The following is a 26,265-nucleotide window of genomic DNA, read 5'->3' on the forward strand; positions in this document are numbered from 1 at the left end:
ATTCAGGCTGTTCAGAACCAACGTTTCTGATCTTCCACTGTTTGGCTCTTCTGTTTCCCTTTGCACCTTCAGAGATAGAATCCCTTTTCTACTGCAAGTCAAGAATTTTTGTTATACCTAAGTGTTTGAGTCCAGTCATCACAGACACATCTAATAAAAGGCATTTCACAAATTTTCATACTAAATGTGATGCATGGAGTAACTTTGGTTACTGCTAGAATTAAGAGCACTGCACCTGCAGGACTGGAACTGACCTTCAGGAAGGTTCTGTTTATCCAAATTCTAATCCTTGGAAACAAGTCCATTAAACTTATGTAGAAAATGCTTGCTAAGGGCTTTTTTCACTCTGGAAAAGCCTGTGTTCTCTCTCAATCTTATGAATCTAATGAACCTATTGAACACCTCTCTCTCTCTCTCTTTCCCTATCTATCTATCTATCTATCTATCTATCATCTATCTAATTATCTATATCTATCTCTCACTCTCAACCCTCAGACTTCTCTAAGTAAATTTGCTTAATTATTTAAATCATTTTATTTCAATTAAAAAATTGTCTACTAAATCTGAGAGACTGGTATCTGTGATTTCCGTTTCACCCCTCATCACTGGTTTTATCAAAGTTTACAGGCTTTAAATTTAAATAAAAAATTAGAGCAAGAATATGTGTTTATGAATATATGCATGTATATATATATATATTTCCACTTATAGTTTACTAAATGTGCTTTGTTCTGGTTTCAGGATCATTTCATGTCAATCTTTCAAAATATATCATTAGAGCCTCTAAGATATTTTATAGCTATAGTGACCAGTAAGCAGCAACTATTAACCTGTGGTGATTTACCTCTCAAGTGTTCAATGGTCACAGGAGGTAGATGACTACAGAATGAGAGAGAGAGAGAGAGAGAGAGAGAGAGAGAGAGAGAGAGAGAGAGACTAGAGAACAATTCCATCATTGCCAAAAATCCTATTGGAGTGTTGAAACAGAATGCATCTGAAATGAAAGGGCTACTAATCCAATTTATTCTAGGGCTTTAGCTGCAAACACAATTCACCAGTCACTCTGCCCCTGTCAGCTTTGTTCGTTTAGACTACAGCCTAATACCAGGGGCTGGCAACTGAGCTCAGGTGCAGAGTATTGCCTTGCATGTATGAGGACCCAAATTCACCCTCCGCACCAAAATAAACTACTATAGAACTTAATCTACTTTTCTCTATACATAAAAAGTACAATCCAGGGGCAGGAGCGATAGCACAGCAGGTAGGGCATTTGCCTTGCACGTGGCTGATCCGGGTTCAATTCTCAGCATCCCATATGGTCCCCCAAGCACCGCCAGGAGTAATTCCTGAGTTCAAAGCCAGGAGTAACCCCTGTACATTGCCGGGTATGACCCAAAAAGCAAAAAAAAAAAAAAAAAAAAAGAAGTACAATCCAGGGCTGGAGTACTAGTACAATGGTTACGGTGCTTGCCTTGCATGTGGCCAATCCCAATTTAATTCCCAGCAGAGCATATGGTCTCCCAAGCACCACCAATAGTGACTACTGAGCAGAGAGTCAGGAGTGGCTCCTGAGTACCACTGGGTGAGCCCCACCCACACTGCCCTGCAAAGTACAATTCAAAGTGATTACTCAGGAGTCAGAGGCAGACAGCAAATGTATGGGGGAGGGAGAGGAGAAAGGAGATGAAGAGGGAGAGAGATGCTTCCCTTGCAAGAGGCTGACTCCAATTCCATTCCTGGCACCACATAGGCTTCCCCAAGCACCAGAACAGAACCAGGAGTAAGCCCTGAGCACAGCCACATGTGCCTCTAAAGCCAAACAAACAGATGTGTGATGATGAAACTAAGTCTTTTTACTCGAAGTGATTTGTAAATTGACTTCCCTTTGTTAAGATGATCCCGTTGATTGGGGTGCGATCACATTTGCCACCTGATATAAATATTCCCTAGGCGTTCACCCAAGAGGTTTGGAGGCTGTTCTAATAATTATCATTATTCAGATGCTCAGTAGCAAATGTGGCTGCTTCTCCTGGCATGACATCATCCTTATTGCACCCCAGGCCTGATTCCGGGTTACACAGATGGTGAAGGGGGCTGTACCTTACTCCTGCTTCAGGATCTCATAGCACAGACCCCCTTGGCGCTGAGCCTTTGCCCCCAACATGAACAATCACCTGCATTAGCAGTATCCGACAGTTTGGAGGACAGGGAGTAACACAGAGCACACTGCTGTGACCCGGCTAGGAAGGGCAGCGTCTCATCCTGACCTGGGCCCCTGTCTCTGCACAGCTGCCGTTTTGTGTTCTCAAGAGACCTTGGGAATAATATCAGATGGTACTTTCAGAGATAAGAAGGGAAGAACAGGTGGATGCTGTCACTTAATGAAGAACCAGGTACCTCCACAAGACGCTCTTTCTAAAGAGACTCTACTGCTTCCAATGTCACTTGCAGTTTCTTGCAAAGTTTGACGAAACTCCCACCCAAAATTGGCTTCTTTCAGCATGTGTTTTTATCTTCTTGCACACGTTAGGGGAAAAGGCAAGAATAATTATGCTTGTGGATCAGGGTAAATATGCATTTAAGGCAACCAACACCGGTTAGATATCCTAATTAGTGCAATGAGAGACCTGGGTGAGCACCCAGGGGTTTAATAAGTCTGATAATTACAGCAGATCATGGATGAAAGTTACATCCGTGAGAGTGAACTCAACACCTTTCTCACACCCAAGTGGTTCTGAGTTGAACTTAGAGTGAGATTAGCAGAGACTGCCTGGGCTGGTCCAGCCACACCAGCTGAAACCAGAAGGGGCCCTCTGCGCCTCACACAGCCCCTGTTCTCATCTGCTCAGGATGCCACCTGTACAGCTGGCCTCTCATTTCTGTGCAACCAGCAGAATACCATAGTACATGTTCCAGAGCAAGCCTGTAAATCAATGATGGACACAGGGAAACTGAGGCTTATACAGTTTAAGTGACTTGCAGAAGTCAGGTTTCAAACCTGGGGTTAGCTAAATTCATAGTCCACGTTCCTTTTTTCTTTTCTGTTTGTTTTGGGATGAGGGGTGGGGCTGCACCCAGCTCTGCTGAGATCCAGGAACGCAAATCAAGCACCTTAACGTGGCCTGCTTTGTTCGGTCCTTTGCAGCAGCTCCCAGTTATATAGGCTGGAAGATGGGAGAGGAAGGTGTTGGCCAACTAGTACAAACTTTCAGGTATAAGTAAGTTCTGGAGACAAAAACACAGCATAAACATGCAGTATGACTATAGTTCATAACAATATTATACTTATAGTTCATATAGTTGTACTACAACATATAGTTATAGATTATAGTTGGGAGGGAGGGAGGGAGGGAGGGAGAGAAGGAGGGAGGAAATACCTTTCTTGTTGTTGGTATTAGCACGATGAAATGGAAACAAGAACTTCCAGTCCCCTTTTGTTTTTTCACCTTCGTTTTCTAAAACAGCAGAATAGATGATACGAATGTGTTGATTGGTTTCTCTATCTGGTGAACTCAAAAATTCTGGGTAATCATCGATCTAGGGGAAAAAAAATTGAGCTGATTGAAGATAAATTGAACTTTTTAAACTGCATTCTTTTTTCTTATTTTTTCTCTAGGAATTTTTTTCAATTGCTGTTAGGTTTCCCAATTCCTCTTCTATTTGTTTTAGTTCTTATTAAAAACATGCTGAGTAACAGAACTCAAGACACTGTTCACACTATAGGATTGCTAAATAAATAGTAACAGTATTTTTGTTGGCCAAAGTATATCCCAGGGAGATAACTCAAGTGGCAAAGCATATGCCAAGCAAATGCAAGACCTTGAGTTCAGTCTCTGGCACCACATTCCCCACCCCTGCCAGCAGAGCCCACAACTGGTATAGCCCCAGTGGCTCCTGAGCACTACCCAGCACCGTAAACTGCTGGGTGAATATCACTGGGAGAGCGCTCTCTCTCTCTCTCTCTCTCTCTCTCTCTCTCTCTCTCTCTCCCCCTCCCTCTACCTTCCTTCCTCCCTCTCTCTCTCTCTCTATCTCTATCTATCTATCTATCTATCTATCTATCTATCTATCTATCTATCTATCTATATTGCACTGCAGCACTGTCGTCCCATTGTTCATCAATTTGCTCAAGCAGGCACCAGTAACGTCTCCATTGTGAGACTTGTTGTTACTGTTTTTGGCATATTGAATACGCAACGGGTAGCTGGCCAGGCTCTGCAGGCGGGATACTCTCAGTAACTTGTTGGACTCTCCAAGAGGAACAGAGGAATCGAACTCGGGTCGGCCTCGTGCAAGGCAAACGCCCTACCTGCTGTGCTATCGCTCCAGCTCGTTATTGGGGAGAAAAATCTCCCCAATTCCAATTTTGAAATATTGAAGACAATGTCCATTTATAATGAACAGGCTACAAAGATTTTATGACTATAAATACTAAGGTTTGAAAGATTGGAGGTTTTCTGCTCTGAAATAGCTTTTCCTTCTCTCCAAAGGGCTCCATTTGCCATTCTTGATTTTAAGCAAGCTCCCAGAAGAGAGAGACGCAGAGAGTCTCTTGCCTGGCTGTCTTCCCCGGAGCCCCACAGAGGAGATGGGCTCCAGCTTCCCTCCTTGCCCCGAGTAGAGCTCCCAGTGGCCGAAGATCTCTGGAGCCTAGCCACAGCCATGCTCAAGGCCCTTCTCCACAAGTTCGGACAAACCTCACACATGAAGGTACCAGCAGAGGAACCGAGGTATGCGAGACTCGGGGCTGAGACCTCCAAGTCTGCTTGGATCGAGGCTGGGCCTCTTCCACCCAGATTTCCCATTTTCCAGTAGCTAGGCGGTCAAACCCAGGGACTGCCCCCGGCGCCCTGTAATCCCACCAACTGCCAACATCCAGAGACTTAAAAGCAAGCTCCTGGATATCTTATAGCCTACTTCTCCCTCTGGGAGAACCTGGCAAGCTACCAAGAGTTTCGTGCCTGCATAGGAGAGCCTCACAAACTCCCCATGGTGTATTCATATGCCAAAACCAGTAACAAGCTGGGTCTCATTCTCCTGACCCTGAAAGAGCCTCCAATGCGGCATCATTGAGAAGGATGAGTAGAGAGAGGCTTCTAAAATCTCAGGGCTAGGACGAATGGAGACATTACTGAGACTGCTCGAGAAATTTGATGATCAACTGGATGATGATGATGATGATTTTAAAAAATGGAAAGGTCTCAATAAATACTTAGCATTTTTAGGCCTTGCCAGCAATATCACCTGTAGAGGTATTCAGAGGAATACTTTAGTTAGCAAGATTTTAATAATTAGTAAAGGAATTTTCTTCCATGTGAAAGGTTCTCCAGAAACATTTTAAGTGAACTCTGCAAAAATATGTTTATATAATTATAGTCATTTTATCATATATCATATAGCTCATATAGTTTTTTGGTTTGGTTTGTATTATATATTAGATATTTTTGTTCAGCGTCTGCCAGGAAAAATTATGAAAGGTTTTTTATTAGAAAATTTTATTTATTTATTTTGGAATTTGGGGTCACATCTGGCAATGCTCATGGATTACTCCTGGCTTTGCACTCAGGAATTACTCCTGGTGGTACTCAGGGGACCATATGGGATGCCAGGGATCAAACCCAGGTCAGCACATGCACCTTACCCACTTTACTATAGCTCAGGCCCCAAAAAGGTTCTAAAATGAGCAAAAAATACTAAGTGCTATCCACCTATTACAGTTTTTGAACAGTTTCTGTCCACTCCCATCACTTTATTGAAACACCGTGGGTTACAAAGTTGTTCATGGTACATTTGTTGCAGGCATTCAATATTCCAACACCAATCCTACCACTGCTGTCACCTTCCCTCCACCATTGTCTCCATTTTTGCAACCACCTCTCAAGCCTTCTCCGATAGCAGGCGCAAAATAATTTATTTTACATTGCTTATTACCACTAAATAGCTAATGGGATTATAAAAACATTCTTCAGTAAAAGAAAATTTGTGAAAATTGCTTTTTCTCACCATGGGGACATGAAGTGCTTGTCTGAGGGTTTATTAAGCTGTTGTTGCTAGTTGAGCCTTCTGTGTTAATGTTTTTGTTCATTGAGCTTCATTGGTTTCTAGTTACATTCCCATCTAATCTGGTGCGCTCCTGCTAGAATGTTAGTATTATAGAGTTTGGAGATGTTGCTTGGCCACAAACGTGGCCACATGTCTTTGAGCTGTTTAAAAGTTAGTTTTTGATTTTGTTTTTGTGCAATTCCAAGTGCTCAGCACTGCCCAGGGATCGCTGCTAAGAGTCTGAATGATGTGCCAGGGTTGACCCCAAGTAAACTGTGTACAAGACAAGCACCTTAATCCCTGTTCAATCTCTCCAGTAAAATTGCTTTAAATTGTAGAAAACTGGTCATAGTACAAGTGATTTCTGTTCACACTGATACACACCAAGTATATCCAGTTGAATAAAACTGATCATTGCTATTGGGGAAAGAAAACAGCTCTTCGATATCTGGATCACTGAGATTTTGTGTTTTGTGCTTGAGATTTTGTGCTTCTGTGTTTACTGAAACTTTGTCCATGTAGTTACCTGTGATTCAGAAAAACCTTCACCTCCTCTTGTATTCATGGATCACTTTTCTTGTTTCCAGAGGTAATCAATAAATTACATTATATATTTAATAAAGTAAATCAATAAATTACATTATAAAGACTCTACAAGTCTGTCTTGTCAAGATAAATAAGCACTTGTGTAGGTAAAAAATATTTCTGTAAATCCCTCCAAATAAGGAAATCTAACACATCTTTAAATGTGTGATATATAAGACATTTTATTCCTACAAAAACTAGCCTTTGAGGTGTAAGGAGAGGGAGGGATGGGCCACACCCAGAGGTGCTCAGGGGCTATTCCTGGCTCTCTGCTAAGAAGTAACCCCTGGGGCCTCGGGGACAAGAAGTGATCCTGAGAGTGGTACTGAGAGACCATATACAGTGCCAAGTATCAAACCAAAATCAGTTACATGCAAGCAACGTAAATGCCTTAACTCCTATACTCTCTCTGGCCAGATCAACTCAAAAGGCTTAAGAGTTTACATACCTATGGTATGTTTTTGGCAAATAAAACTAGTTCAATAGGAACTAAAGAGATAGGACAAAGATTAAGGTCTTTGTCTACCATGTGACTGTAGCTACAACCCTGGTTCAATCTCTGGCACCACCTATGGTCCCCTAGGCACTGCAGGTGTTGTTCCTGAGCACAGAGCCAGGAGCACACAAACATAAAGTCAGATGTGGCCCTTCAGCACTGGTGGGTGTGGAACCCAAACAAAAGTAAAATAATCATTTTAGTTGAATGAAAACTAGCATATTTTTTCAGACTTATCATTGTTACAAATGATATGCCTTAATTTATTAGGACTTGTTCTAAATTTAGACATTTTCTTATCAAATTAGTTAACATTACTCATACATAAAGTTAAAACTCTGAAAAGTGTAAATTTGTGTTCAAGAAAATGGAACTATTCTGACTTAAATATTTAACTTGATGCTTAAAGTATCTTGAGTTGAAGATAATTCCCACAATCCTGAGACAATCTTATACTGATACTAAATTGAGTCTTTAATAGCAAAACATTTTATACCAAGATAATTTATTTTCTATTTTTAGTTGAATCACAGTGAGATACACAGTAATAAAGCTGTTCATGGTTGGGTTTCAGTCATACAATGTTCCCAAACCCAGGGGTCCCAGTTTCCCTCCTCCCGTCACCCCACCCCCAGTTGGCCTTTACAGCTCTCTCTCTCTCTCTCTCTCCTCTTTTGGTACTGGATGGTTACCAAGATAATTTGATTACCTAAGCAATTACAATAAATATTGATTGGAACATTGGTTATTTAAGCATAAGTTTAAGGATATATTTTTGCTTCTTTTTAAATGTTCTCTACAAAAGCTCTTTTAATAATGTTGATAAATGTCCTCATTTACAAAGGTGCCACAGTTATGAAAGAGGCTCTTTATTCTTTACATCTACTTTTTATATGTGTCCTTTTAAGGACTCATCCAGCAGTCTCTGTGGTTTCAACACACAGTTTGAAGATTGCTCCTGGCTGTGTCTGGGGACCATGCATGTCAGGAACTGAACCTGGATACTCCTGAATCTGAGCTATCTCCCTAGTCCCTTACCTATATTTAATTTTTGCCTTTTGGCTTCCTTTTCTACAGTTAGCTTTCTAATCCTTCCAAATTATTTACCAGGGAGGTAGTTTGGACAATACTCTATGACTTGCAGGCAAAGTGGCTATACTTCCAAGGATATTTCACTGTAAAAATCACTGTAATCCCATTGCTCATCGATTTGCTCGAGCGGGCACCACTAATGTCTCCATTATGAGACTTGTTACTGTTTTTGGCATATCAAATACGCCACGGTTAGCTTGCCAGGCTCTGTCGTTGCAGACTGGATACTCTCAGTAGATTGCCGGCTCTTTGAGAGGGGCGGAGAAGTTGAACCCACTTCCAAGGATATTTAGTGTAATTTTATGAAAAGTTGTTTTGTTTGTTTAAGCGCTTGCCTTGCAAACAGCTGACCTGGGTGAGATCCTTAGCACTGCATACGGTCCCCCAAGAAGAGTCAGGACTAACACCTGGGCACAGCCAGGAGTAAACCCTGAGCACTGCCTGGTATGGCTCATCACTCCCACTCCCAAAAATAAAAGAAAAATAAAATATCTTAACTGATTAAAGAGAAAATGAAGCTTTTTTTGGAACCTGCTGCGGAGCCAGCACGATGGAAGAGCCCAAGGAAGCGCCCTTGGACTCTAAGCTGCCCACTGAACTAATTCCGCCACGGGACCAGAGACCTCACGGCGCTGAAACAGTGGGAGCCGGGCATCCCCCAATTCCTCTAACCTCTCTCTCTCTCAACTCCTTCTGAACAGAGCGCAGGACCCGCGGCTTTCCTGAGCGCAAAATGGAAATGCTGAGCGGGCTGAAAGAGGACGCGCGCGCCTGCGGGAGGCCCCAGGGGGCGGGGGCAGTGACCCCCGCCCACCGCAATAGATACTTAAACCCACCTCCCCCACGTGTGCCTCCTTTTGGAACCTGCTGTGGAGCCAGCACGATGGAAGAGCCCAAGGAAGCGCCCTTGGACTCTAAGCTGCCCACTGAACCAATTCCGCCACGGGACCAGAGACCTCACGGCGCTGAAACAGTGGGAGCCGGGCATCCCCCAATTCCTCTAACCTCTCTCTCTCTCAACTCCGAGTCTCTCTCTAGGTTTCTCCATCTTATGAGCACCATATAAGGGTAAAAGTTTGTAGTGATGTTATTTCTGGTTGTACTTTCCCTGGACTTTATACACAAACCCGCGCGACCTAATGTCATCTTAGCATCAGCAATATGTAATGGTTCCTCCTTAACAGGTCGGACTTTTGTGGGAGATCCTATCAAGAATAGTCTGTTGCTGAAATATTGAAGGCAATCAAAGTGGTAGCCATCTCTCTAGACTGAACTAAGCTATATCCCCACGCCGGCTGAGAAGAAATACCCTTCTTTCTCGGGAAGAAATGCGGCGTGGTGTCAAACATAGTGTGATGTCCATTAAGCAAAGAGACCTGGTGGCGTGGAAATGGGATATAAGGGGAAAATTATGTACATGGAACAGTGGGACGCTGGTGGAATCTCGAGCCGGAGCCGATACCAGCGCAGGACCCTTGGGTTCCAGAAACTGCTTGCAGACACTCTACTAGTCTATCAACTAAGCCAGAGCCCCACGCCTGCTGATGACGGGAAATAACCACCCTTTTCGGTTTTTTTTTCCCTTGTCAGGCAGCGTGGCGATTACTAAACAGGCGTGAACTCGGTGGCGCGGGGCAAGGGGAAAAAGAAAAGTTAGGTAACAAACAGCGGGACTTAATATCTCTATATTCTTAGCAGTGGAGAACTATCAAATGCCTCCTTGGCAATAGGACTGCTTTTCTTTTTTGGGGGAAACCCCAACAACGGTAGTGAGTTATGTGTTGAAACATGGAATGTAATCGTGATAAGGCGTAAATGAAGCGAAACATCATTTACAAGGGTGGGGACTGGGGAGGTGGGAGGGGGCGGCAGGTATACTGGGGGTGTTGGTGATGGAAGATGGGCACTGGTGAAGGGAAGGGTGTTTGAGAATTGTATAACCGACATAATCCTGAGAACTATGTAACCCTCCACATGGTGATTCAATAAAATTTAAAAAAAAAAAAAAAAAAGAGAAAATGAATATGGAAGGCTTTAGAAGAGCTAAGGCAGCCCAGAGTAACTACTTTCTCCTTGGCCAGAGAGATAGTACAGTGTATCTGACACTTTCTTTGCATACCGTGGACCAAGGTTAGCTCCAGAAATGCATGTGAGCATTGACAAGAGTGATCCCTAGTGCAGAGCCAAGAGTAAGCCCTGAGCACAGCCAGGTGTCATCCAAAAACAAAAACAAAAAAATTACTTTATCCTTAATGGAAAGAGAAATATAGATAAATATATACAGTTTTGGTCTGTTAAAACTTTGTGGAAAACAAATGCTTAACTTCCTTAACATAGATGAACAATAATGTGAGTATTCTAAATTTTTAAATACAGAAGACTGATTCTTTAGTATTCTGGGTAATTCTGTAAATTTTAGGAAAATTTACACAAAATTGAGTAAACACAAAATTGAGTAAACTTCCTTGTGAGTTTTATTCTGAGATCTTGAATTGTGAACAGTCTAAAGCCTTTTGACATTTATAGAATTGTTCTAATATCTGTCCCCCAACTTCTCTAGACAGACATTAGAACAAATGACATACTCTGGAATGTCAATTCCCAAATATCCTGGGAATTGACATTCTAGAGTACAAACTAACGTGGAACTGAAGACAAAATTGCAGATCTTGTGGGAAAACAGGACACTCAGACATTTCGGGAAAGGCCCCGAGTGAGAGTCGTGCTGGAGGGGGACCATCTGAGATGCTGGGGATAGAGTCAGAGTAGGCTAAGTGCAAAGCAAGTGCCTTAACCCCTGTACTATCTCTTTGGCCTGGTTCCCTTCTTCTTAATTTACTTTTAAAAAAGTTATTAAGGATCCGCAGAGCTAGTTCAACTGGTTGAGCACAGACTTTGTATGACAGAGGCCTGGTTTGATCCCTAGCACCCCATGATACCCCCCATGCCTCTCAGTGCTGGCAGCAATCCACAAGCAAAAACAACCTATAGGAGCAGCCCCTTCCCCACATACCACCTGATGTGTGATATGGTCCTTCAGAAGATAAAACAAAACAAAAATATATTTTTTTAAATTTTTTGTTTTGTTTTGGGGCCACTCCCAGCGAAGTTCAGGGTTTACTCCTGACTGCACTCAGGAATAACTCTTGGCAGGGAACCCAGGTCAGCCACACGCCAGGCAAATGCCGTGCCCACTGCACTGTATTGTTGCTCTGGCTCAGAATAAAATATTTTTGTAAAGCCTTCAAGATGCTTATGAGGCATGAGAGCTATCAACCCAGATCTGAGCAAAGCTAATTTATAAATCCAAGGGGGGGTGAATGATTTTTACTAGAAAACTTTTTGGCTGACAGTAGTCAGTGGGGCAAGAAGACTCCAAAGAATTTACTGTCGGTGCCTGGAGGGAAAAAAGCAAACTGAAAATAACTGAGTTGAATTCAATCCCTAGTTAGCAATTTATTTTAGACATTGTGTTCGTTAAAAATAATAATAATATATACATATATGTATATTGCATTTACATCAGAAACAAGATTTAGGAAGTGTTTGTCAAAAAATTTTTTGTTATTATTATTCACTCCTTTTCTCCATCCCCTAACCTAACCAAAAAAATTTTTTTTTCTTTTTTAAAGACTCTCTAGTGTTAGGCAAAGTCAGCTTGTAGTTTGGTGGTATGGCCTTTTCACCAAGAGAAGCTGCCCCGCTGCATTCTGCCAGCTTTGGTCTGGTTCAAGTGGAACCTTTCACAGAGTTAAGGACCCCAGATCCTTGGCCAGATGGTTCTGGCCAGTGGAGACTGCACACTACAACCTATTTAGACCTCTGCCCTCCGTGACCTTCATTACAGGCTAACATACACCAGCTCAGGCTGGAGGGAGAGCAGAGCAGATAGAGCGCTCACTTTACAAGGGACCAACCCAGGTTTGACCTGGCACCCAGAGGGTCCCTTGAGCAACTCCAGGAATGATTCCTACACACAGAGCCAGTAGTAAGCCCTGAGTACCTCCAAGTGTGTCTCCAAAACCAAAACATAAAACTACAAGATTAAAGTAAATGAACAATGCTAATGACATTCTCTGACATTTTCTATACATGGGACACATGTTCTTTGTATGTTATACAACTATACATGTTACCCACTCTCCCTCATGGATAAGTATAGGTGCTAAAAATAAACTACCAGAATATGTATGAAATATTACATTACTGTCTCTGCTGAACATCAGAACAGACCCCGACTCCCTGTCTTCGAAGCTCTTCTCTAGCCCGTGCCGGCAGACATCCTTCCAACTTTAGTTGTTTGATCGCCATTAAAACCCCTTTCCTATGCAGCTGTTCCTGTGTTTTTTCTAGCAAGACACTACAACTTCCAAAAGAGAAGCAAGTAATAAATTAGCTCACTCAAATTTGCAATATAATTAGTTACCTGATCCAAAGAGAATCTGCAGTTGGACTAATGGTCAACCCAAAGAATTCAATTGACTGATTAAGTGGCCAATCAACATAAGGAGCTAATCTGAATGGATCTCCCTTAAATTAAACCACAGGAACAAATACCAGTGCCACAGTTGTTAAGCTTATTCCTAAGTAGAAGCTTTTAGAAAACTCTTCCACTGTCATAATTATTTTTACTGCAGACCTAATTTCAATCTCCACCAGGTGTTTTTTTTTTTTCATTATCCTCTGCACGGGCTTTAGAGTACCAATCCCTAAGGCAGTCTAACGAGAAGAGCTATTTTTGGAATCCATGAATATTTCTAGTATGAGTGATCTACCCACATATTCCAAAAGGAATTAACCTGTTCGGAAGACTGGAGACTGACCCATCACACTGCAGGAGATTCTCTGAGTGGTTTTGGTTTAAAGCTGAGCAAGACACTGTGTTTGGGCACAACGTCACCACCAAAAAAAACTAAGAGATGGGCCAAAGAGATCATAAAGCAGGCAAGGTGCTTTGCCTTGCACATGCCGACACAGGTGCAGTCCCCAGCACTGAATATGGCCTTCTGAACACCTCCAGGAGAGATCTCCAAGCACAGAACTAGGAGTAATCCCTGAACACAGCCAGATGTAAACCAAAAACCAAAAACAAAATAAAACAAAAAAGGAGAAGAAGAGAACAAGAGATAAAAAGACTTCCGGGCGGGAGAGATAGCACAGCGGGGAGGGAGTTTGCCTTGTACACGGCTGACCCGGGTTCGATTCCCAGCATCCCATATGGTCCCCCAAGCACCGCCAGGAGTAATTCCTAGTGCACGAGCCAGGAGTAACCCCTGTGCATCGCCTGGTGTGAACCAAAAAGCAAAAAAAAAAAAAAAAGACTTTCAATGTTTAACTCGATGGAAAAGATACTACATCCTACCAGGGTCTTCCCAGCCAAACCTGCTCTTAGACCTCCTCAGAAACAGCAAAGATACCCCTCAATTTGGGTGGACAATAGTCTTAAATCTAGACTATTGTGGTGTGGAGAAATCAAAACAAGTGTTTTGTTAATTATTTCACCCCTTCTTCCTGTCAAACAATGCTCAGGAACCTTGTAATTTGCATAATCAGTTAAGTATGTTACGCTTATTGCAAAATCTAAAAACCAGTAAAGAAATACCATGAATTTATAGAAAACCAGTTACTATGTGCAAGCAGTGAGAGAATGCTGGCTGCAAGGACCAAGGATTTGATTTACGTTTAAGCTCAGAGATGTTCTCAACACATGACCCCAGGCAGGTATTTTCCTTTTCTCTGCCTCAGTTCTCACATTTATGAAAAGAAAGCTATCACTTTCCTAATTGAGTTAATAAGATTAAACAGGATATTCCATCAAGGTGCCTGACACGAGGCTGGCACAGAGTTCATGGCCAACAGAGTCCTTGTATCCAATGAACTTGATTATTCAGAAGAATGTCAGCTATGTGATACCAAGTCCCATTCACTCCCCACTCAGCCTAATATTAGGCTTTAATCACAGCAGTAAGCGCATTTTAAGAGGAAGTGGATACTCTTTCTTTGTTATTCTTTTTGTTGTCTGTTTTGGAGCCACATGTGTTGGTGCTCAAGAGCTACTCCTAACTCTGCTCAGGATCAATTCTGCTGGTGCTGAGGGGACCATATGGCACTAGGGATTTCACTCAAGTCTCTGCATGCAAAACATGAGCTAGTCCCTTTAAGGATCTTTCTGACCTCTTTTGTTATTCTTTCGGAGGAATCAGGTTAGGCATAAGACAATCAAACAATTGTTTTGAAATATCCCTAACTTCTTTATCTAAATCTCTACAGGTAGCATGATAATATAGGGATCAAGGGACTTCCTTTCCAGTGTCTGGCCATGGTTCCATATAGCCCACTCTGAGTACCACAGGAGTGACCCCTGAGCAAAGAGTCAGAGGTAGCCTCTGAGTACCGCTGGATGGGACTCAAAATCCATCTTCCAAAAAACAGCACTTATTAAGGTATTTAAACCGTTCGATCAAATTTATATTTTTCAGTGAGTATTAATTCCTCTTAAAATACTACCTTCAAATTGCAATGGGTATGCCTTATTTCTTGTTTTCTAGTATTTGGGGGGACAGCTCCATATTTACTTTATACCTTAGTCTGAATTCATCATCTTTTCTTTTGTTTTTGTTAAAGGCGGTGTCCTTTGAGGTAGTACATTCCTAGACAAAGAACTCTGGATTTTCTGTTGGTGTTTTCTTATTGTTGCAGGGTGGAAGGCTGAAGATTAGACCCAGCGGTGCTCAGGGGCTACTCCTAGAAATGCTCAGGGGACTATATATTTGCAGAGGGTCAAAGCAGAGTCTCTTGCCCGCACGCCTGGCTGTCTTCCCCGGGGCCCACAGAGGGGATGGGCTCCAGCTTCCCTCCCCACCCTGAGCAGAGCTCCCAGTGGCCGAAGAACACCAGAACCTAGCTACAGCCATGCTGGAGGCCCCTCTCCACACGTTCGGACAGGCCTCATGCATGAAGGTACCGGCAGAGGAACCCAGGTGTGTGTAATCCCATCAACGGCCAACATCCAGTGAGACTTAAAAGCAAGCTCTCAGAAGGGCACGGCCGCTTTGCGGCCATGAGATATCTTTGGCCTGCTTCTCCCTCTGGGAGAAGCTGGCAGTCTTCTGAGAGTTTCCTGCCCACATGGGACAGACTTGCAAGCTTCTCATGGTGTATTCATATGCAAAGTCAAGTAACAAGCTGGATCTCATTCCCCTGACCCTGAAGAGCCCCCAGTGCAACATCGTTAGGAGGGCCGAGTTGAGATAGACTTCTAAGATCTCAGGGAAAGGACGAAATGAGATGTTACTGAGTCCGCCCGAGAAATCGGTGATTAACGGGATTTCATGATCGTGAAAAGCAGGGACAGTCACAAGAGAGACAAGTGCCTTAATCCCTGTACTATCATGCTATCTTTAGGGATTTTGTTAAAGAGTCCAACTCTGGGGTCTTGCTTCTTCATGAACCATCTTACCAACTGAAGTTGTCAGTGTGATGAAACCAAACCAATCAGCATGTTTGTCTGCTGTTTTTCTAGACCTTGCACTGCACACCGAGTCTGGGACTATTCCCTCCTGTGGGATTCACAATTCCTTTCCCAGATTTGTGACTGTCAATGATTTTAAATTTGCCAGTGTGCCATATTGTCACAGTTAGAAACCAGATGACAACTCTGGAGTATGGCCTAATAAGAACCTGGCCTTTTCCTCCCATTACTGACGCTTAAACTTTTCTCACTCACAACCCTTTTCACCCAGGAACTGTTTACACAAACCCAGGCATATAGGTGTATACAAAGCAAACATTTAATGATAGTAAATCATAAAGAAATGTATTTTGAACCAGATATTTAAGAGGTTTTTAGTTTTAAAATCTCTGGGGCTGGAGCAGTAGTACAGTGGGTAAGGTGCTTGTCAAGAGTAAGCCCTGAGCACAGATGAGTGTGATTCAAAAACAAGAAACAAAGAGTTCCACATTTAGTTTCACCATTCTATATGCAGTTGTGGTGATATAAGCAGACAGGCAGAGAAAGGCCCTCGGCAACGAAACTTAGATCAACAGAACTTCAGGAGGAAAAGCCTAAGACTGAACCACCCTGTGGACACAGAAAACAGACCTGATAAGACCTTCAGCAGACCCTGAGGAGGTTGGACCCCTCCCCATGAAGTTCCTCAAACTTTGGACCTCTCCCTTAATCTGATTAAAATGTGATCCAGCCCCGAGAGGACTCCAGAACTTCCAGATCCAGACAACCTGAGAAGAGCCTATAAGACACCTTGAACAAAGGAAGGGCGCATATGCTGTCCGAGTTCATGTGCTGCTTGTGCCCACGTGGCTGAGCACATGTGTCACCCGCATCTCCCCTCTTGAGATGTGTACTTTCATGCTTTCATGTCTAATGCTGGGATGTGTCTAGGGGCTCTCTCTGCCCTTGGGGAAGCCTGCGTTCTCTCTTGAGTGCATTGCTCTCTCTCTGTCTCTTCCTCCACACCCTCAAAAACCCTCCAAGCAGCTGCTGAGATGTGACCCCAGGGGCCGCACGTGCGTGCTCCACAGCTGCACGAGCACGAATCCAGACCCAGCTGAACCAATTTCAACATGGGCAGCTACTAGCAGAATGTCTCCAGTCTGAGAACTAAGCCGAGACACCATGCCCGCCCGGGAGGGGAAAGGTATTTCTCTCGAGCGCCTGTCCCTTCCCGGGGATGAAGGGCGTGGGAACCGCCATATTATGATGACCACAGATGGGGTTTACAAGCTTGCAATGATCCAATATCCGGAAGAAATCTCCCTGGACTTAGTTGTTAAAATACAGAAATCCAAAACCTCATTTCTCTTCACAACAGGTCTGACTCTAGTGGGGTGCTCCTAACAATAATGGTGAGGTTTGTGTTGAAATATTGAATGTAACCAAAATAAATAGAAAGTAAAGTGAAATTTATCAGTTACAAGGCGGGGTGGGGGGGCGGGGGGGTGGGCGGGATGGGAGGTGTACTGTGGTTTTTTTTTTCAGTGGTGGGATATGGGCACTGGTGAAGGGATGGTTGTTTCAGCATTGTATGACTAAGACTTAAGCCTGAAAGCATTGTAATTTTCCACATGGTGATTCAATAAAATAAAATTCTTATGTAAAAAAAAAACCTCCAAATAAAATCTATTTGCTTCAATGCTTGTCTACTCAGGAAATTCCTTTCTTTAAGGTGAGACAAGAACCCAGTAACCCTGGGTCCCAGATGGCAGAGGTGGATGGGGAGAAAGTGACCGTATTTCTCTCCCCCACTTCACATAAGTCACTCGTGGGCCCACTGACATCAGTGGGTCACTCGTAAAGAAGCTTCAGCTTGGAAATGAAGAGATAGTATAGCAGGTATGGAGTTTACCTTACCCAGGTTTGATCCCTGGCACCATATATTGTCCCTTGAGCCCACCAGGAGTGATTTCTGTTTGCAGAGCCAGGAGTACATCCTGAGCACCACTGGGTATGGCAAAAAAAAAAAAAATAGAATAGAGAAAGAATAGAGAACATCAGCTAGTACATTCATGTGAACCATTATGACAGCACAGAACAATCATGGAAAGAACTTGATTCCAAAGCCAGAATGAGAGCACAAGGTCTAGGACACAGGTTTGCATGCAGAAACCCTGGGTCTAATCTCCCGAACCACATGGCCCCCTAAGTACCACCATGGCAACCCTTGAGCACGACTGCATGTGGCCCTCAATCCCCCCACCCAACAAGAAACAGCTTGACTTCATAGCCTTGAGCTTCTAATTTCATTTAAAAAAAAAAAAAAGCAGTTGCACGCTTTCAGCAGCTGATACCTAGTTTCTAATGTCTTCAGTTCCCATTCACCGTGATGTTTCTGAGCTCCGGCAGCAAGCAAAGCTTGGTCAAAACCAAGTCAGAGCCTCTGAGGACTCTGTCAATACAATATTCTTTCTTTTTTGGTTTTGTTGATCGACAGGATCATCTGGCAATATTCAGGGTACTCAGCAGTGCTGGGCCACCTTCCACCTGTAAACATGTGCTGGAGTCTGAAAGTTGAAAATCACCGTCTCTGAGGCGAAAACCTTTCCTTTCTAATGCTCCACGATGCACCTCACCTGTTGCAGCACATAGGTGAAAAGCACTGACTCCGGGATGAGACCCACTGTTTCAGATTCTGGTTCTGCCATTTAATGAATAACCTCAGGCAAATTGCTGGAATTCCCCATTCTGTCTCCTTATCTGCAAAGCCGAGCTAACAGTACTATCTGAAGTTATTTTAAGGATAATGAAAGTGAAAGTTTGGGCCTTGGGCGACAGTTCAAAGGGTCGAGCACATGTTTTGCATGCAGGAATCTGGTTCATTTCCTAGCACCACACGGTCCCCTGAGCACTGCTAGGAGCAGCCCTTTAGCACGGCTGGACAGGGCCCCAAATCCAAGGGACAGAAAGGAAATTGCAAGTTAAATACTTAGAACAGCAACTGAGTGGTATGTAGTGCACATTCGAGAAAAGTTACAAGCTGAAGAAATAGTACATTAGTAAGGTGCTAGCCTGGCATGCAGTTGACCCAAGTTTGAACCCAGGCATCATATAAAGCTCCTGGAGCCCCGCTAGGAGTGATCTCCAAGCACAGGGCCAGGAGTAAGCTATGATCACAGCTGCATGTGGCCCCAAACCAAAAGAATTAAAAATGTAAAAATAAAATGTTGCCAATTAGAGCACTTCACAAACATTCCTATTTCTGTCTTCCAGACACATGGAATCACGTGTAGCAGGATCACACTTGCCAGTCCTCTTTGAAGTTCAGAATGGTCCGGACCAGGAGCCAGGATAATGAAATGTGTAGAAATGGAAACATCAGTACAGGTCAGGAAAGTGGTACTCGTGGCTGAACAAACCCTCGTGGTCCTGGGTTTGATCCCTAGCACCACAAGCCTCAGCCTTCCCCCCCCCGCCCCCCCCCACATCACCAGGCATGGCCTGTGTGCTCCCTGAATACTAGAAGCCCTAAGAAATTCCCAGTGCTCCCAAGTGGGGCTTAAAAATAAATAGAAATGATTATACAGGTAAGTAAATATCAAAACATAATTGATCAAGTTAACCAGTCAACGGTGATTAGGATATTCTGAGATGGAGCTATGAGATTAAGATGTGACTGAGTACCTGATTTTGTGACTAAGATGAGCAGAGCCCTTTGCTAAACCACAATGTGCCAATAGCTCGAGGGAACTGTGAACTTCAGCTGTGAGAAAGCACTCAGATTTGGGAGTGGTTGGAGGCGATGCTGACCAGCACATCGTGCTTAAAATCACAGGATAGAACAGGAAATTGCATTGGCAAAGGGTGCTCCAGACTTGCATGCAATATCCAGATTCTTCTGTGCAAGCTGTTAAGGAGCCAGGTGACGGATACGCATTTACCACCTCTTTCCTTTGTGGGGGAGGGATTGGGCTCCACCGAGCAGTGCTCAGGGATTACTTCTGGCTCTGCATTCAGGAACTCAGGAATTAATCCTGGTGGTCCTCAGGGACTATTTGGACTTTTTTTTTTTTTGCTTTTAGGGTCACACCCAATGATGCACAGGGGTCACTTCTGGCTCTGCACTCAGGAACTACCCCTGGCGGTGCTCAGGGGGCCATATGGGATGCTGGGAATCGAACCCGGGTCGGCCGCGTGCAAGGCAAATGCCCTACCCGCTGTGCTATTGCTCCAGCCCCTATCAGGGACTATTTGGGATACCGGGGATAGAACCCAGGATTGGCTGAATGCAAAGCAAACCACTTATGCCTGTTACTATCTCTTCAGCCTGCTCACAAATCTCTTGATGCTCAGATCTGCCTCTCTTCATGCTTTCTTTGTTGCTTGCTTGAGATGATTCCTGTGTTCTTAGCCACGTCATGTGCTTTGGGAAGTAGGGAGAATTATATAAGAAGTTATATAAGAAGTTATAGTAAGGATGATGCTTCTTCCTTCACTCACTGGCAGCACGCAGTTGCTCTCACTGTGGGAGGCAGAAAGAGGCAGTAGGCTGGAGAGATGGTACAGCGGATAGGACACTTGCCTTGCAAGCAGCTGACTGGGGTTCAATCCCAACTGTGCTCAGAGACTATTCCCAGCTCTATGCTCAAAGATCACATGTGGTGCCAGAGATCAAACCCCAGGTTAGCCACATGCAAAGCAAGACTAACTCCCCTATTCTTTCTCTCTGACACCAATTTATGTTGAGTCAGAGAAATTGTACAGCAGTAAGACACTTGCCTTGCACAAGGTCAACCCCAGGTCCGATCCCCAGCACTACCAATAGTGATCCCTGAGCACAGAGCTTGGAGTAAATCCTGAGCATCACCAGGTGCGGTTTAAGAAAAATAGAGAGAATAGAAGAACCCAGAGAAATAGCTCTGTGGCTTAGAGCATCTCTTTCCAAGCATCTGGTCATGAATTCAGATCCCTAGTATCCTTTATGCATTCAGCAGGATCCTATCCACTGTTATGTGAACCTGGTGGCCCTGATGTCTGAAAGTCATGGTGCCATTTAGTGATTTCCAACCCCACCACAGCCAGTGGTATGTAAACACCACAAAAAGGGTTAAGCTTCCCAAAGAGGTGAAGGACCTATACAAAGAAAATTACAAAACACTCATCATCATCCCATTGATCGTCAAATGTATTGAGTAACGAGTCTCAGTAATGTCTCCATTCATCCTAGCCCTGAGATTTTAGAAATCTCTCTCTACTCGTCCTTCCTCACAATGCTGCATTGGAAGCTCTTTCAGGGTCAGGGGAATGAGATCTAGCTTGTTACTGGTTTTGACATATTTATACACCACGGGGACCTTGCGAGGCTTTCCCACGTGGGCAGGAAACTCTCAGTAGCTTGCCAGTTTCTCCCAGAGGGAGAAGTAGGTTATAAGGTATCTCTTATACCTTGTATAAGACAGAGAGTCTCTTGCCCGCGCGCCTGCCTGTCTTCCCTGGGGTCCCTCGGAGGGGATGGGCTCCAGTTTCCCTCCCCACCCCGAGCAGAGCTCCCGGTGGCCGAAGACCTCCAGAGCCTAGTCACAGCCATGCTCAAGGCCCACCTCCACAAAACACTACTTCAAGAAATAAAAGAGGACACTAGGAAATGGAGGTACATCCCCTGCTCATGGATAGGGAGAATTAACATTATCAAAATGGCAATACTGCCGAAGGCACTATACAAATATAATGCGGTCCCTATCAGGATACCCATGACATTTTTCAAAGAAATAGACAAGACACTGCTGAAATTCATATGGAACAATAAACCCCCACGAATAGCTAAAGTAATCCTTGGAAAAAAGAAGATGGGTGGCATCACCTCCCCAACTTCAAACTCTACTACAAAGCAGTAGTAATTAAAACAGCATGGTATTGGGATAAAAACAGACCTGCAGACCAATGGAACAGAGTTGAATATCCTGTAATAGACCCCCAAATTTATGGCCACTTAATCTTTGACAAAGGAGCAAGAAATGTGAAGTGGAACAAGGAAAGCCTCTTCAACAAGTGGTGCTGGGAAAACTGGATAGATACCTGCAAAAAAATGAACTTTGACCTCTGTCTAACGCCAGGCACAAAAGTCAGATCAAAGTGGAGTAAAGACTTCAATATCATACGTGAATACAAGGTACATAGAAGAAAATGTAGGCAGAACTCTCCATGACATTAAAGCTAAAAGCATCTTTAAGGATGAAACAGCACTGACCATGCAAGTGGAAGCAAACATAAACAAATGGGACTACATCAAACTAAGAAGCTTCTGCAATTCAAAAGAAACAGTGACCAAAATACAGAAAGAGCCCACAGTATGGGAAAGAATATTTACCCAATATCCTTCGGATAAGGGATTAATATCCAGGATATACAAGACACTAGTAGAATTGCATAAGGAAAAAACCTCCAACCCTATCAAAAAAAAAAATGGGGAGAAGAAATGAACAGAAATTTCCTCAAAAAATAAATACAAATGGCCAAAAGGCACATGAAAAAATGTTCCACGTTGCTAGTCATCAGGGATATGCAAATCAAAACAACAATGAGATATCATCTCACACTACAGAGACTGGCACGCATTCAAAAGAACAAAAGCAACCAGTGCTGGCGTGGATGTGGCGGGGAACGGGACAGTCTTTCACTGTTGGTGGGAATGTCGACTGGTCCAGCCTTTCTGTAAAACATATGGATAGTCCTTCAAAAACTAGAAATTGAGCTTCCATATGACCCTGCAATACCACTTCTGGGAATATATCCCGAGGATGCAAAAAAGCACAGTAGAAATGACATCTGTACCTGTATGTTCATTGCAGCATTGTTCACAATAGCCAAAGTCTGGAAAAACCCGAGTGCCCTAAAACAGATGACTGGTTAAAGAAACTTTGGTACATCTACACAATGGAATACTACGCAGCTTTTAGGAGAAATGAAGTGATGAAATTTGCTTATAAATGGATTGACATGGAGAGTATCATGCTAAGTGAAATGAGTCAGAAACAGAGGGACAGACATAGAAGGACTGCACTCATTTGTGGAGTATAGAATAACATCACATGAGGCTGACACCCAAGGACAGTAGGTACAAGGGCCAGGAGGATTGCCCCATAGCTGGAAGACTGCTTCATGAGCGGAGGGGAGAAGGCAGATGGAATAGAGAAGGGATCACTAAGAAAATGATGGCCGGAGGAATCAGTCAGGATGGGAGATGTGTGCCGAAAGTAGATAATGGACCAAACATGATGACCTCTCAGTGTCTGTGTTGCAAGCCATAATGCCTAAAGGTAGAGAGAGAGTATGGGGAATATTGTCTGCCATGGAGGCAGGGGGAGGGTGGGAAAGGGGGGGTATACTGGAGATATTGGTGGTGGGGAAAGTGCACTGGTGGAGGGATGGGTGTTTGATCATTGTGAGATTGTAACCCAAACATGAAAGCTTCTAACTATCTCACGGTGATTCAACAAAATAAAATTAAAAAAAAAAGTTTAACTTCTGGCCAGCAACTTAACAAAAGAGATGTGAGAGCTCCAGAGCCAGGAAGTGCAACATTTGTGGCTGAGCACTTGTGCAAGCACAACTAAAGGAGTGAAAATCTTGGAGAGCACTGCAGTTGAGTTTGTGAGCACCACAACCTAATGGGAAACCCCAGTGAGCACCACAGCCAGGCATGTGTACAACCTCCAACAACACAACCAAGAGTGGGGGGTGAGGGCAAAAGGTGGGAGTTATGGAAGGCGATGCAATTTCCTAAAGCATATAAAACCAAGAGGAGGATGAAGGCTAGAGTTTAATTCAGAACGTATTAAGCTATTTCCAAGAATAGCAGATGAGGAGTCCAGTAGTCTATTGCTTGCTTGCTTTGCTTGCCATACAAAGTGTGTGAGTAACACAATCAAGTGTAATGAGCCCCAGCCATTACAACAACAACTCAAGTGGAAATAAACAAAATAATGTTTTCCCTTTGGCTTTTGGGTATTTAGGGCTTACTCCTGGCTCTGCACTCAGGGATCACTCCTGGCAAGGCTCAGGGGACCATATGGCGTACCAGGGATTGAACCTGGATTGGCTGTGTACAAGGCAAGTGTCCCCACCAGTGTACCATCTTTCCATCACAGTTAAGGCATGTTTTTTTTTAATGTTGAGGGGACCAGACCCAGAGATGTGGAGGACCACCAGGATCTCACTAAGTTCTGCTAGGGTGGGTGATCATGTGGTGCTGTGATGCCAGGATTGAACACAGAACATGTGATGCTAGGAATTGAACCCAGCCTAGGAATTGAACCCAACCACATAACCTGGTCCCAAGATAATTCAGTATGCACTATCAGAGCTTAGGAATCAGTCATTCTATTTCTAAATCTGCTACCTCCCCAAAAGTAAATTAGAAAAGAAGGATAATATCAATCTTACAGATTCATGATGAGCTATAATTAGCTATGTCTAAGGGTTAAGGATGTGACTTCAGGTAAAGTGTATGCCTTGATGCATGATGCATGGTTTTAATCCTTGGCATTGAAAAAAGCAAACCCAGAGAGACTGAATACACCTGAGCACAGCTGTTAGTAACTATTGTTAAATATGAGTTAATAGCATGTATGTAGTGCTTACCATGTACCAAACACTTAGTTTTCCCTTTGCGGAGTCTGGATCACAGCCACAGTCTCCCACCGAGGCAGGTGCTCTCCCATTGTGCCACATACCTCGGTGCCCCTGTACTATTTCACTAGTATCAGATTTTTAATGAATGTACTCCTCCCAACAACTCTGAAAGAAAGGTTCTACTTCCTTTATTCTACAGTGGAGGAATTTAAGTGAATTGACTAAGTACATCCAAATAGAAAGTAGAAGTTGAATAAAAACAAAGTACTAAATTTTCAAATGTATATTATAGATAAAAAATTTAGAAATGGGTGAATTGGACTACGTTGAAGAGTTCCATATTTATTGATCATCTCATCTCTTCTAGGGCCTGGAGAGACAGCCCTAGACAGTTTGAAGACACCTGACCTCAGGGGCTCAGTAAAGGAAAAGCAATTTGTTTTGTTTGTCTGTGGGTGGTTTTTGAGCCACACCCAGCAGTACTCAGCAGATACTCCTGGCTCTGTGCTCAGGAGACCGTAGGAAATGCTCAGGATTGAACCAGGTTCAGCCAAAGCTACTGCACATAAGACAAGTGCCTTAGCTCCTATACCAAGGAAGAGCAATTTGGAGAAAGAATAACTTAGGATCTGATTATAAAAGAGGGAAAGCAGAGATTCTTTGCCAAAATAACAGCAGCCACTTAAACACTGCCTATGGCCTATTTCTGCATTGGTTAAGGGGCCAGAGAGATAGTACAGTGGGTAGGGCATTGACCTTGCACACAACTGATCCAGGTTCCATCCCTGGCATCCCATATGGTCCCCTGAGCACCTTCAGGAGTGATTCCTGAGTGAAGAATCAGAAGTAACTCCCTGAGCATTGGTGGATGTAGCCCCAAAACTAAACAAAACAAAAACCATTAAAAGAATGCCTTATACAGGGGTCTTCACATGCAAGAGGCCTGCGTATGATCCCCAGCACCACACAGGCCAAGGAGCACAGAGCTAGAAGTAGCCCCAGAGTATTGCCAGAGGTGACCTCAAGACAAAAGAAACATAAATTTGCTCTTTACAGATGAAATGTTACATAAACCTTCAAGACAGAAAACTTGAGAGCACACACCTAACTCCCTCTTAGAAGCTAACAAGAGCTAAACCAGAGCTCTAGAGCAGTGCTCTTCAACCTTTTTCCACCGGTGGACTGTTTCTGCGTGATTGGGGGAAATTTCTTGCCAGACCATTTGGAAATTTCCACTAATGGGCACTGGTTTGTAGACACAGGTTGAAGCCTGGGGCTCTAGAGAAAGCCTAGGGCAGCATGTTATAAAGACAACGGCACTTTTGTATAAGTTCTGCTCAGGCAAACTTAGAAATTTTCTTTTAGGAAACGAGTCATATGTCTTGAAATTGCTGAATGTATTTGCAGAACTGAGCCACATCCAGTGGTGCTCAGGATACCCCTGCCTTGTGCTCAGGGCCTGAGCAGTCATGTGTGCCAAGAATGAGCAGGGTTGACCACATGAAAGACAAGCACCTTCGCCCCAGTATCTCTCTGGCTTTGGATTGGACCTTCACTGTAAAGGAAATATCCCTTGTACCCAATCCAAATTCTATTTTTTTTGTTTGTTTTTCTTTTGGGCAGAGGATAAGTCACACCTAGTGATACTTAGGCACTACTCCTTGCCCAGTGCTCAAGATCAATCCCTGCAAAACTCAGGGGAGCAGTGCTGAAACCTGGGCTGCCTGCATATGAAGTCACTTGAACCCCCTCTCTTGACCCTGTTTAATTTTTTTTATTTTAATCTCCATTTTTCACCCTCCCCTTTGGAAAAGAATGAAATTTCATATATCTATTTGCATATGTTTTCTGAAAGTGTAACTGTGGCATGTGACATGAATTAAATAGAGGAGTCTGGCTAAGCATCAAGCAAGCAGGACTTTCTGCCTCAGAGGCACAAAGGGCTGGTTAGCTAAGGGTCCGTATC

The 26,265-nt window shown here is 43.6% G+C and overlaps 1 protein-coding gene across 1 annotated transcript in view; it reads right to left on the reverse strand.

The window, feature by feature from the left end:
* The window catches only part of C10H12orf56 (chromosome 10 C12orf56 homolog), an 81,008-nt gene that overhangs the window by 50,657 nt on the left and 4,086 nt on the right, over positions 1 to 26,265 (reverse strand). The window contains exon 2 of the mRNA XM_055118623.1: positions 3,378 to 3,537. Coding sequence (XP_054974598.1) covers positions 3,378 to 3,537 — 160 coding nt within the window. The remainder of the gene's footprint in view (positions 1 to 3,377; positions 3,538 to 26,265) is intronic.

Source organism: Sorex araneus, chromosome 10 (genome assembly GCF_027595985.1).
Source record: "Sorex araneus isolate mSorAra2 chromosome 10, mSorAra2.pri, whole genome shotgun sequence".
Lineage (NCBI taxonomy): Eukaryota > Metazoa > Chordata > Mammalia > Eulipotyphla > Soricidae > Sorex > Sorex araneus.